This window comes from Solenopsis invicta, chromosome 2, assembly GCF_016802725.1.
Source record: "Solenopsis invicta isolate M01_SB chromosome 2, UNIL_Sinv_3.0, whole genome shotgun sequence".
NCBI classification, from domain to species: domain Eukaryota; kingdom Metazoa; phylum Arthropoda; class Insecta; order Hymenoptera; family Formicidae; genus Solenopsis; species Solenopsis invicta.
In genome coordinates, this window is record NC_052665.1 from 6,158,348 (window position 1) to 6,171,422 (window position 13,075).

Below are 13,075 nucleotides of genomic sequence, written 5' to 3' on the forward strand. Positions count from 1 at the left end.
ATTAAAGCATGTAATATTTGGATTTTATATTTTATTTTTATCTCTTGTATTATTATAAACAATGACATATCTAATACTTTTATCTCATTTAAAATTAAATGTGAACACAATAATGAATCTAACATATTTCACATCTGTGCCATGTGTTAATGTAAAATTAAATATTTTTCTTTTCATGCAATTGTAAATATACTCATAAAACACAAGTTGATTTGATTTATTTCAATGTGTGATATGTTCGTATAAAAATATTACAGCTTTCAAATATGACGATATAATTAAAAAGTTGTCAATACCTATATATATAGCAAAATGGATATAAGAATATCTAAATTAAAGTTAATACAAAAATTATCAAAAAAATTTACTCTGCAATAACATATGACAAGAAAATTATATGCATTGCAAATGCCAAAAGTTTCCATTACAAAGGATTTGTTGTGCTATTAATATTATATATTAAAATTAGCTGTTTATAAATGCAAAATAACTGTGTTATATGTAGTGCCTATTTCAGTATTACTTATCAACTCTTGAACGATTCAGTAAAGTTTCACATTAGTATGAGAGACGAGTTCAAGTATGTAGAATGAATTATATAGTATAAATTGTAATGAACAAAATGTAGTGAGTACAGTTCTTACTACAACAATGCTACAATGGTGAAATCATAGAGATGTGCTCATGGTAAATGAAACACTTTTATTTGTAAAAACTATAGTATAGATATAATTATATTTATACTATGATAAAAACCGAAGCATTAATAATTTAATTAATAATTTAATATTAATATATTTGATATATGTAAAATAGAGAAAGCTCCAGTTTTGTTGAAAATATTTTATAATGTAATGGAATGATATACATGCATATCAGTGTGTTTTATCTTTTATATCAGACAATATATTCTCAAAAATGTTTTGTGAGTATATCTTTTAAATATAAATTAAATTTATATTAATAGCTTTGCTTTAATCTTGTATACAATGAGAGAAGAGTTCGTTTATATTAGTATATACATTTTTAGATTTTTATACTAGCAAAATAGCCAAGGCAGCAACGAATTACATTTTTTGGAGAATAAAAGAGTTAATCTTGGAATAACATTAAGGTATTTGCATATTTGTTGCTTCCATGGCTATATAAATAAATTTTCATTGACCAATGCGATAATTTAGAATTGTTAAATATCTTTATACAACAAATTGATAAATATGCAGATAGGTTTATCCCTTTCAACATATTCAATGTAGGATTATATATGATTTTAAAACTATCCTACAATTAGATGTGAGATCAAAGAGATAGAAAAATAACATGAATGTGACATCAATAATATAATGTTGTCCATGATATATTGTAAGTAGGTATTAAAAATTTAGATTGTAAAAAATAAATAGTATCTTTCTGGAAAAACGTATTGCATACAACTTAATAATAATAATTTACTCATGTAAAATTATATTTTAGTTCAACAAAATTTGATTCGAATAGATTTGATTTGATAAGTGCTAGATGTTTTCATCTTTTAATGTTCAGCTGTATATTAATAAAATAGGAGAGTTATCTATAAAATGATTTTATTAAGTCTGTATCTGTGTTTACATCATGCTTTAAGCTAAGCATAAAGCTCGTTTTTCTTTACAATTAATATACAATTGTATTTACGTTTACATACATACACACTTAACATACATAATGCATTCATACACACTTAAACATTAACGAATTATAAGATCTGTCTACAATACAGTATTTAATTTAAATTTCGTGGAAATAATTTGTCACTTATAAAAATTGAGGTCATTCTTCCATGGAACAGAATATGAATGTCTATCAGTATTGTAATATATTAGGCGTCGTTGATATTTGTTAAATGTGTTTTCGATTATATAATCATGTTACATTTATATGTTATAATTATTTATACAATAAAATTTCTGTATATTCTGTTCCCTTGTAAATTAGAATTCTTTTTTCATGCTGCTTTTTCACTTTTCACATTTACAACTATTCTCACGTTAATGTAAAAAAAAAGATTAAAAATGAATGATAAACTATAATCATTTAACTTGTCACATATACCATTAGAATAATGGTACATATAATAAAATATAATTAAAATAATATTATAGAGTATGATATTGAAGAAAAATTTTTAAAAATAAGATATCAGAATAAAAAAATAAGATAGGGGAGGGAGAGGCAGGAGAGGGGGGGCGAGAGAGAGAAAGAGAGAGATAAAATATCCAGCATTACTGATTAATATAATTTTGATTGAGACACTTTAAGAAAAATTTCATAATAGTTTTCAACAACTTAAAAGTCGTACTAATATTTTACATTTTGATCCTATTAAAAAATATAATAGATTCAAAACTGTCATTTGTGTACAATAAATTTACATAGAAGATGGATCAAAATGGTCATAGTAAGATCTTGGTGCTGAAATAATATTTTATACGTGATTTTTACATACAGTTTCCAATTCTTTCGAACTGCGTGCTGTTACTTTCGGTTTCAAACACAACTCTTGAACAGGAACTAGTATAATATTATCACATAATTAAATTAAATTTTAATAATACTGATGTTAACTTGCATCTTTAAAATTCCCCCCTTCCCTTTCGAAGAAAATGAAAAAATCTATTGCGAAAAATATTACCTCAGCTAGCATTATATGTAATTTAATCAATTTAAATACTTATACAAAAAACCTATTTATTTTCATGACTGGCGAGAAGATAATTTCTAAAAGACTTTATATTATAAGATTGTATAATAGAAGAGAAGAGGGTAATACGGCATCCATTTTCATTTTATTGAATATCTTTGTTTATAATTAATATTTTCTATTGAAACTTGAACGATTACATTCGTCAGAATGTTGTTTGACAGATTCTAGACTCAAAGTAATGAAATATTTATTATTTAGGACGTGATTTATGAAAATCTAATGCACTGCATAATCAGTGGAAGAAAAAAAGTGGTTGTAATATGGTTATCTATAAAAATAATTTAAAAAAATTAATTTAGTTTAAAAGAAACACAGTACCTTGTTACAAAATTATATATTTTTAATTTTCCATTGTTTAGAATTTTCCTGATTTAAAATTTTTCTGCGTTCAAAAGTTTTAGAAATACCATTAGAAATTTTATTAAAAATATCATTTATCCCTGTTTAACATTAAACAACAAACATAAAATGATGTTTCCAATGTTTCTAAACACCATTCTTTAGAATGATAATCGATTTATCGAAGAAATATTTCGATATAAAAATTTCACTTAAAAAACCATATTAACAAAATTCCATGTTATTGTTTTAACTTTGTATAACTCGAAATGTATACGGCCAAATAAAAAGTTAAATAACAAAAAAACACTCGAGTGTATGCACCTTCGTATAATAATACACTTAAGTTTAAAAATAATGAGGAAGTGTATGTAATTAAAGGTTAAAAGTGTAAAAGTTGAAAAAGTTTAGAAGTGCTCAAAAGTAAAAATGCCTTATAACAATTGTCAGTCATTATGTATTGGCATATTAGCATCAATAAAAAGCAGCAGGCTAATAAACAAATAACTCCATAAGCAATTATTAGAACACGTCATCTAATAACGGAAATAATAGGAGTAGCCTATTTGTTGACAGTAGCCATAATACCCTCTTCTCTTCTATTATTTATATTTTTCTAAATATATATATTTAACCTTCAGTTGACACACTGGGTGTCGTACACCCGGCCTTTTTTACAAAAATGCTTGACATTCATAAATCGTTTGCTCCTTCTCTTCTGAATATTTTGAATATATTCAACATCTCAATTTTCACACCTATTTAATTTTTTTCCTGACTTGGCATATCAATTAAAAAAAAATGTTTAAATTCTATACATTAGGTACCGAGATATACCCAATTAAAAATGGTTGGGTGACGTACACCCAATATGTAACAAATAATCAAATCCAATATAGTGTGTGTGTCAGCTGACGATCAAAAGTCATATATATATCAATTATCTATACTTTTTTATAAATCTACATTATTGAGATTAGCTGCCGATCCCGTTGGTAAATCTGGTGGTACAAACTTACCAATAGGTTGTATTGCCTCGCGTTGTTCGGCTAATCTTCGCATCTCTTGTCTAAGTTTACCTAAAATAGCGTGATTTGGTTGATTAACAGCGGCTTTACCCTGCAAAAGGGTTATTTCTTGTTCCAATTGTTTCTTTTCCTTAAAGGATTTAACACTTCGCGATCCGTAAAGACGCAGCAAAGAACCCCAAGACTGTATATGTGGATGTATAAGTTGTAGTATTGCTTGTGCTGCTCGTTGTTTACCGTCTTTCTTGTTACGACAAACCTGCAATTATTTAACTAAGATTAATTCTTACTATCCAAAATTAATAAACCTATTTATATATGTATAAATAAGAAATAACTTATACGTACAACAGTAGCTTCATGTTTTCCAACTTTCATTGTAAATTCGTTTCGTTGATGTTTCAACGTATTTACTGAATAATTTATGTGCATATCTCCTAAACCATAATTTCTTTGAAGACAAGTTATTAAAATAGCATGGGGAGAAGGTTCTGTAGTTTTCGCACAAAATTCTGCAACACGTGGATCCGTGATGGATATTTCGTCGAAGAACGAAAGATCGGCATCAGAATTTCCTCTAGACGCTTTTATCGTACGACTATCATTGTTCGATCCAGTATCCCCGCTGTTTTCACCGGAAATTTTATCTTTCATTTGTGGAATCAAAATTTCAAGAGTTTTTCGGGCTGCATTAGCCTTTGCTTGTTTTTTGCTGCTGCCGAATCCACTACCATATTCCATATCATTTATACAAACTACCGCGGAATATGGTGTAGCTGCATTTTCTGTAATTAAACACATTAATTCCGTCTTAAATAAAATAACAATATTACATTTCGTACATTATCAAACAACATCAAATAATGTGATTACCTAATTCTTTAAATTTGTATGTTGGTTGTTTTTTTAACGCATGTTGCACATATTCATGAAGAATACAAACATAACTTTTGCCCGATGGATTCATTATCCAGTGTTTCGCAGGTCTCTGACCATTATCGTCCGCAATATTCCAATTGCCACTTCCACTAGAACTACTGATTGGGAAAGTGATTAATTTTGTACCATCCGGTAAAGTTGGACGTTCAAGTTGTTTACGATGTTTTTTAATTTTCGTAAATTTTCGACGCGCTGACCAAGATCTACACCAGAAGAATTGATAAATGTAAAAAACAAAAAATGATATGATCATCTTATTTTGTAATACTTACTGAAATCTCATTACTTTAATGGATTTAAAACGAAACAAAGACTGACAATAATTTCTTAATTGCTCGCTATCTAATGAATGTGCCGCACGATTCTCTTGTATGGTTTCAATCTTTGCACTGGGAAGACTGCAAGCTTCAGTATTTGGTGCACGTTCCATCTCCTTCTTTCGTTCTTCTTCCTCTTCCATTAATGCTTTTTTGTACTGAAGACAGGGTATGGCGCTTACAGGAACTTCATGTTTTCTAACGCTTCCTGGACCAAGAAAGTAGGGCTTTGCTAGTGTACAAACTCTACTTTGTTTATGAAGATATAATGGCATTCCACTATTGTGGGTAACTTGTACCCATCCTTCAGGTAAAACGTCAAAATGATTATGTCCAATTTCTAAAAAAAAAGAACAACAAAAGTGACATAAATATTAGATTGTACAGCACACCATATATGGAACTTTATTTATATACCATCTAAAACAAGTTTCTCCCTTTCCTCATAGGGCAAGCGATCCTTTTTATCTTTTCTCTTTCCTTTAAATTCTTCTGGAAGACCTAATGCATAAAACTTAACTAAAATAAGAATCTTTATAAACTATACTAAAAAAAGATGAGAAACCAAATAATCTTACTTGGTTTCTTATTCTCTTTGCTGCAGAAAACATTTAATCTGATCTTGAGAACGTGAAATTAATACTCTTGAATTGTAATTATTGTAGAAATCTTTTTATATATAAAAATGGTTAACAAAATTTCAAATTATGTGACAACTTTTACAGATAATTAAAAGCAACACGCAGATAAATATTTTCGTATTAATAATGTGAAACATTATACAGCAGACTTTTTACAATAATAAGTAAAATGATCTTTCAAACTGTTCTTCTTAATTATAGTAATTATAATTGCATGAAAACTTTTAGATTTGTAAAAACATAAAAATATACCTTCTTCTAGCATTGCTTCAATTTCTTCATCTGGTACCTCAGAATCCATACTCTCATCTGTATCTGAATCATCATCAGAAGCATCATTCTGTTCTGGATGGCGATCCAAATCATCCAGTACATCAAATTGTCGTAAATCATCATGATGTTCCGAATCTTCTTGGCATAAGCCATTGTGTAAAGTATTTTTATTATCAAAACATGTAATTTCTTCATCTGTGATATCATTACAATGACTGTTGTCAGTGCCAGTGGATCTAGTATCATGATCTGATTTCGTTGTCTTTATACCCGCTTCCCAATTTTGATTCTCACGTTGTATGCTAGAGATTGCCCTATGATCCAAAATGTTCTGATTTTCATTACTTGCACTATCTTCTGAAGCCATAGCATCCTCAACTGGTTGTTCTATGCCAATTTCCATCGCTTTGTGTCACAAGGTATCTGTCAAAAACTATAAAAATACTATAAAAATATGAACAATACATATAAGCCCTAATGAAATTTAGCTGACAGAATTAGTACAATTACAAAAACAATAGAAAATATATTCATATGCTCTATTATGTTACATGTTCAACAAATAAAGCTTATAGTATTGACCTCTTATCATATATGCACATTGACAGAGTATAGAAATATAGATAATCATTGCACATTATATGCAAATTAACAATAATAAACAACAATATAGTTAACAATAAACAACAATATCCACAATAAACTTAAATCCAAGGTCCAGATAAAACAATCCCAGGATTAATATGTATTAAGCGCGTTGTATGGCCACACCACTTTCACCAATGAGGCCAAAGTCCAATCAATTTGAAACCACAGATGGCAATAAAAATTGGACATTTGCATTAGTGTTAGCAGTCTGGGGCCTATTACATATCCATGAGAGTAATGTATGTACAAACGAGTTGTTATTTTATCGGATTTTGTAGATGGCTGAGAGAATTCCATCGCATTATTTAAACTCCAGATCTAGACAGGAACAACATTGAAAGATTGAGGCTGTTACTAGCTGGAGTTCTGCGAGGATGCTAGCTAAACGACTGTGTACTCGATCTTCAGCTTGATAGACAAGCATACGTTTGACAGTTATGTTTACCGAATACGCGTAGAACGTGTTAATAAAAACAGACTTTAAACGTATAACGTACATCAACTTGTATCATGTAAAAACTATCGGCCATATCTACGTGTCATGAACCTTCCGTAAATCTAAAGATCCATCACTAACACAATACATGAATGTTGGGTAGTTTATAAAACAAAACCGGCCTATAAATACAATAAAAACAAGATACATTTAATTCCTAATTCGAAAAGGAGGACCTCCTCCCTTTAATCCCCTCACAAGAATATCTCGTTAGAGAATATCAGAATTCAGGATAACGACATATTTTGATGTACGCTGTTTACCCACTTAGAATTATGATTTACCTGAGTCTGTACAAGTTACTTTTTACGATTACTACTGTTTATACATTGTAAAAAAATCAAAGAGATCGGACACAGCGAAGAAAAATGGAAAAGAACTGAACCGTCTAGGTTAGGCCGACTCGTAATTTCAGCGGAGCGGAGCTGCTATCCCGAGAAACGCGATATTCTCTAGGATCACGTGTTGCGTATTGATTGGCTAGAAGATAGAGGATTTCTGGAAACTCGAGATCTTTTCTATTCTGTATCCAATCAACGCTATTAAAAAAGTTTTACGTACGACAAATAATATACTAATCTTAGGCTGCGTTCCGATATACACTGCAAGTACTGAAAATCTATAGTTCATGTTACGTATACTATAGATTTTCAGTACTGGCAGTGAATTTCGGAACGCAGCCCTTATAACATCTAACTATTGTTGAGTTTATGCGTTCGTATTCTAACCTTATCAAAGTCGACGTGTGTGATTTTTATTCGTCTATATTGGTCTATAGGGTCTATATTACATTCCACAGTGGAGTGTGAGGTTTATGTTCACGAGTACCACGTGTAAAATTTTGAAAAAATACGTATTTTCACTCACAAGATTTTGTAAATCGACTTGACTGCAATTTTAAAAGATGTCAGATCTATTTGACAGCAGCTCTTATTCCGACAAGGATGATACAGATGTGCTCAGTCAAGAAGTAGCGCAGGTTTTGTTAGTCGAGAAGGAAAAAGCAGAATTAACTGCTCAGGTAAAATATTTTAACGTAAACATGAACTTACATCGAACCGAATCGCATCTAAACTGTTTTTTTAAATTGTTTTAAGATTCTTTTAACATTTTCGAAGAATGCTCGCGCATCTATGTGGAAAAAAATATCTTGTATAAAAATTTCATAAATGTTTCTAAATTTGCTTAGATTCACACGTTCAACGACTTATGTTGGGATAAATGCGTCGATAAGCCAGGAAGTAAATTGGATGGCCGGACAGAAACGTGTATAAACAATTGCGTTGATAGATTCATAGATGTTTCTCTCTTTGTTACTAATCGTTTTGCACAGTTATTGAATTCTGTAGCAAAATAAGATTTGTAGAATGTATTACATATATATGTATATATATATGAAACAAATTTGTATGAACAGTAAGATTTAAGATTTCTAACTATGAATGTTAAATCTAATGTCACATTCTTAAATCATGTTAATCACATTTGTGAATGTATAATAAAGCTTTATATATAAACAAGGAAGTTTATATTTTTCAGTTCAACATACCCAATAAAATATCCTCTTTTATTATAAGAATTAGCTTGCCAAATTTTTATATATTTTAGTTAAAAATAAAGATACATACTTATTCATTGTTTTTATTCCAGTGTTATATGCATCACACAAGTAAGATAAAATGTTACAAATGTAAATTGCAATGGTGTAATACATTGCAAAACTGAATGTATACATATATGTGTGCACATACATATGTGCCTATTATAATGAACATATAAGAGAATCTTGCTTTGATTACATTTAGAAAATTAAATTATATACAATGCAGTGGATTTAATATCAAAAAGCTATAGGTCTTTGTGGAAGGCACATATTGTAAAATGCATCCTTTTTCCAAAAGTCTTTTGTTTTCCATCCACACCATCCCTTATTTATTATAGTAGGCAAATGTTCTGCACCTGTATAATGTGGATCTAGAATTAAGAACTTTCCTTCTCCAGAATTTTCATCATAACTAACTCCTAGAATTGTATGAGCTAGTACTCCTCCACCTATAAGATAAAAAAAATATTACAAAAAATTATTATTTTAATATTTTAGATACATTCGATTTTAATAGTAGAATATAAATTCTGAAATAGAATTTTTAATTCTGTTAATTAAAAACTTACCAATCATGACAGGTGTACCCTGTGTATCAAAATGATTTGCAAGTTGTGGGATTAAGGCCAGCATTTCTTCTCCACTTAATGCACAAAGTATCTTTACATCTATATTGAGAAGAGTCTGCAGTACAAAACTGACTTCGGTTGAACCAATCCATTGTTTACTACCAAGGAAGGCGAAAGATTTATCACCTATATCGATTAAACACTGTTGTATTGTACGATGAGATGGTATTGGTATTTCACTATAACCTTGTAATCTGCAAAAAAATAGTTTACATGTACATGTTGACAGTATATATTTCAACGTTGCACATACAATTTCTGGTTATTTTACCTATACCACGAAATGACAGTTTGTAGAGATCGATAGGCACATCCCCATCCATTGTCGTCAAAATCATCCTGCATATAATGATGATACGAATACAAACCATTCACAATACTGAGTTTTCCTGTAACACCTAATAAAGATAAAACATTACAATAATTGCGTAACGATTTCAAATTGTAACAATTTTTGAAGATGTAAATATGTACCTTTATATAAAAGAGCTTGATGAGGATTTATAAGTATCTCATTTGCCTGTATATTAAATTTGACAGCATTTCCTCGTCGAAAATATGGTCTAGTCAAATCTAATGCTAAAGCCTTGTGTAAAGCCTTACGATATTCCACTGAAATTATATGACTGGTCTGTATAAAAGCAAATAGATGACATATTACTATGATTAAAAGTTTGGTAATGTTAATCATGCAATGATACAAAGCATTATGATCGATACAAAACCTGATGATGGAATGTATTATATGATAAGTATGATTGACAATAAACAAATATAATTATGAGATCTTACTTGTGCTGTCATTAGTAGAATTACCAGGATATACCACTGTAAACAAAAGTCCACAGCCTTGAGGTTTAAAATGCATAACTTCAGGTAACTTTGTAGGTAGTTTTGGATCTTCAGACTGATTTTCTTGTTGCATTTCAATCAATCTAATGTTCCGGCAAGTGGATTCCACTAGAATTGCATGCAATTCAGTCGATTTCACATTCAAATTCACCAGTGACAATGCATCAACGTGTAAATTACATTCTAAACTATTGAAGGATTCTGCAACATAAATGTAATATTGATATATTAGAAACATAATGCAAATATATATTGTAAATAATTTGCAATATATTACAATACTTGCAGATTATTCATTATATCGACGAATTGTATATTGTTCCACAGTACTCACTTTTGATGTGTTGTAAGACAGGAGCATATTTGATAGATTCTTCAGAATTTTTTTCACTTGATATTTTTAATAACATGTTTGCATGCACAACATTCTAAAAATTCAGCAAAAATATATAAAAATATCCCAAAATAATTTCCATTTAAAATAATATGTATATAAGTTTAGACTAAAGGTACATACAATAGGTCCAGTACTATAATTTACATTACTTGATCCAGTTGAAAGCTCTTGATCTTTGGACACAGATAAAATATCTTTTAACATTACATCTTTTAAATTGTCATCAGCTCTAAAAAGGTATGCATTGTTCAAAGGAAAATGTATTCCTATTTTTCCAGATGCAATCTATAGCAATGCAAAATTATGCTAAGTATATGTGCAGTATACATAATTAATATATAATTTAATGTGTTAATTAATAATTATTAGTACATTATCGATTAGAAGATAAATTGACACATAAATGTTAAACAAATAAGAAATCTCACATTTTTTCGTGAATCTTGCAAGGCTTCCAATACATTCCCATCTTGAACAACTAATGGCAGAGTTGCTTGTAATTTAATGTATACAAATTGCTGCGAAAGATCATCTTCACTAACAATACTGAAATTATTCACAGCTTCCAGTTTTTGATGCACATAGAAATACGCTTGTATATCTGATGTATGACGCGAATATTTTAAAAGTAATGGATTATCTGTAATATCAATGTCCTACAAACAAACATATGTGTATCTTACTAATCAGTTTCCAATGCATTTATCATTTTATTTTTTTACAGTAATAAAACTAAAAATATAAGATCTATAAATAGGAAATTTCAACATAAATAATATCTAATTACCTTGAAAACATCAGGATTTATTTCTTCACATTCGCCAATATGTAATATGCCACAGAAATATATATCTGCAGGTAAATTTAACTGTAGTTCTGTATGATTTATTACGTTCTTATCCTCATCATTACACGAACTTATACTGAATGTTAGAACTACAAGAGTATCATTGTACATGATACCGTAAAGATAACCAGTCATTGTGGTTTCCATATTTTCTAGTCGCTGAAAGTGTTATTTGATTTAGTGCAAATATTAAATAAAATAATTTGTGCAAACTATTTTAAAATCGTAAAAGTTACATATGTGGCATTGTTTTAAATAATAAAATTTGGTAAAAACATCTGCAATATTATTTCTTGCAAGAAAAATTGCAAGATCATAAAAACTTGAATGCGGATTACGTTTTCGAATAATTATCGGTACAAATACGCTTGCTGACATTTACCTGCAGAATATTCGACAAAATCTGCAATTGCGGTGCCATCGTGTCGCATCAAAATCAGAAGTAAGCAAGATCTTACAACGTTTTGAGTGATTTTGAAGTGCCTCGTGCTATCAGTGGAAGAAAACACCATATGGAGATTACAGCAGGAAATCACAATTAAATTTTCAAACACGAACCACCTGGATTAAGAGGTTAAATCCGTTCTCATTGCCAAAGCTCGAAAAAAATGCATAGTAAACTGCCTAATGTCGACCTAAATCAATTGCCAGTAATACATTTCACTTCTCGAGAATAAAAGGACGTGTTCGATTTACGTTCGAATCAGTTTGAATTTACATTTTCATTAACCTGCGAAAATTCTTCGTATTCAAGTGCCTATCTCGAAACGATCTTCTATACTGTTCTACCTCTATACGTACGATTCAGTGAAGACTGCGGAAAGTAGCTATACCTCTAGGAGCGAGAGCAAGAAAATATTGTTCTTTTTTAACAACAAATTTGATGGATTGTATAAAAGCAATTTGCATTGTCGATAAAAAAAAAATACTGATACACTTTAACGCGTAGGAATACTTTCGCACTTGAAAATGGCTACTTTCAGATCGAACGCATCGCATTTATAATATTTTATTTATATACTATTCATGCACCATATGTCGATTAGAAAAGAAACCGCAATTTATCTAGTTTTAGATTTTTCAATTTGACAATGTTAGTTTACAAATCGAAGGAAATTTGAGAAATGAGCGACGAGACTATTTCGGTAATTGGAATGCGCATCTTTTTTTGAAAAATTATCAAAGTTATTAGCAGAATGTATTCCAATGTTTCCTTAGTTTAGCTATTAAAATACATTTGGAGAAAAACATCTTTTTAAAAAATTCATAATTATTAGAACACATTAAAATGGCAAATAACGAACAAATACGTCTTTCTTGTGAAAA

The 13,075-nt window shown here is 29.6% G+C and overlaps 3 protein-coding genes across 10 annotated transcripts; 1 reads left to right on the forward strand and 2 right to left on the reverse strand.

Moving 5' to 3' along the window:
• Positions 1-3,595: 3,595 nt before the first annotated feature.
• Positions 3,596-7,971, reverse strand: LOC105200830 (microprocessor complex subunit DGCR8). Of its 2 annotated transcripts, none has more exons than XM_026130169.2 (7): positions 7,706-7,971; positions 6,257-6,721; positions 5,781-5,864; positions 5,319-5,703; positions 4,981-5,249; positions 4,456-4,892; positions 3,596-4,366 (listed from the first exon to the last, which is right to left on the reverse strand). In XM_026130169.2, exons 2-7 carry the CDS (start codon positions 6,678-6,680, stop codon positions 4,034-4,036), a joined length of 1,932 nt encoding a protein of 643 aa, XP_025985954.2. In that variant the 5' UTR covers positions 6,681-6,721; positions 7,706-7,971; the 3' UTR covers positions 3,596-4,033. The 2 variants fall into 2 exon arrangements, with proteins under 2 accessions (XP_025985954.2, XP_011166887.2); XM_011168585.3 differs by having other exon boundaries at positions 3,597-4,366; positions 6,257-6,710; positions 7,706-7,970.
• A 113-nt stretch (positions 7,972-8,084) lies between these two features.
• LOC105200829 (mitochondrial import inner membrane translocase subunit Tim8) lies at positions 8,085-8,941 on the forward strand. Its single transcript, XM_011168583.3, has 2 exons — positions 8,085-8,442; positions 8,611-8,941. The coding sequence occupies exons 1-2, from the start codon at positions 8,326-8,328 to the stop codon at positions 8,776-8,778; spliced, it is 285 nt and encodes a 94-aa protein (XP_011166885.1). The 5' UTR covers positions 8,085-8,325; the 3' UTR covers positions 8,779-8,941.
• Positions 8,942-8,991: 50 nt separating this feature from the next.
• Positions 8,992-12,742, reverse strand: LOC105200827 (ufm1-specific protease 2). 7 transcript variants are annotated; one of them, XM_011168582.3, is made up of 11 exons: positions 12,551-12,742; positions 12,132-12,238; positions 11,690-11,908; positions 11,331-11,558; positions 11,023-11,187; positions 10,840-10,933; positions 10,446-10,706; positions 10,128-10,265; positions 9,925-10,051; positions 9,594-9,847; positions 8,992-9,473 (listed from the first exon to the last, which is right to left on the reverse strand). In XM_011168582.3, the coding sequence occupies exons 2-11, from the start codon at positions 12,168-12,170 to the stop codon at positions 9,262-9,264; spliced, it is 1,737 nt and encodes a 578-aa protein (XP_011166884.1). In that variant the 5' UTR covers positions 12,171-12,238; positions 12,551-12,742; the 3' UTR covers positions 8,992-9,261. The 7 variants fall into 7 exon arrangements, with proteins under 7 accessions (XP_011166884.1, XP_011166883.1, XP_011166882.1 ...); XM_011168581.3 differs by having other exon boundaries at positions 12,132-12,310; XM_011168580.3 differs by having other exon boundaries at positions 12,132-12,384.
• Positions 12,743-13,075: the final 333 nt, after the last annotated feature.

What these genes read in the sequence shown, in the direction of transcription:
- LOC105200830 (XM_026130169.2), bottom strand. Translation starts at nt 6,680, where the DNA reads ATGGAAATTGGCATAGAACAACCAGTTGAGGATGCTATGGCTTCAGAA. An exon ending in TGAAGCAATGCTAGAAGAAG is followed by an intron (nt 5,865 to 6,256) that starts GTATATTTTTAT and finishes TTTATGCATTAG; the next exon opens with GTCTTCCAGAAGAATTTAAA. An exon ending in ATACAAATTTAAAGAATTAG is followed by an intron (nt 4,893 to 4,980) that starts GTAATCACATTA and finishes GTTTAATTACAG; the next exon opens with AAAATGCAGCTACACCATAT.
- LOC105200829 (XM_011168583.3), top strand. Translation starts at nt 8,326, where the DNA reads ATGTCAGATCTATTTGACAGCAGCTCTTATTCCGACAAGGATGATACA. An exon ending in AAGCAGAATTAACTGCTCAG is followed by an intron (nt 8,443 to 8,610) that starts GTAAAATATTTT and finishes AAATTTGCTTAG; the next exon opens with ATTCACACGTTCAACGACTT.
- LOC105200827 (XM_011168582.3), bottom strand. Translation starts at nt 12,170, where the DNA reads ATGGCACCGCAATTGCAGATTTTGTCGAATATTCTGCAG. An exon ending in TGCAAGATTCACGAAAAAAT is followed by an intron (nt 11,188 to 11,330) that starts GTGAGATTTCTT and finishes GCATTGCTATAG; the next exon opens with ATTGCATCTGGAAAAATAGG. An exon ending in TGTCTTACAACACATCAAAA is followed by an intron (nt 10,707 to 10,839) that starts GTGAGTACTGTG and finishes TTTATGTTGCAG; the next exon opens with AATCCTTCAATAGTTTAGAA.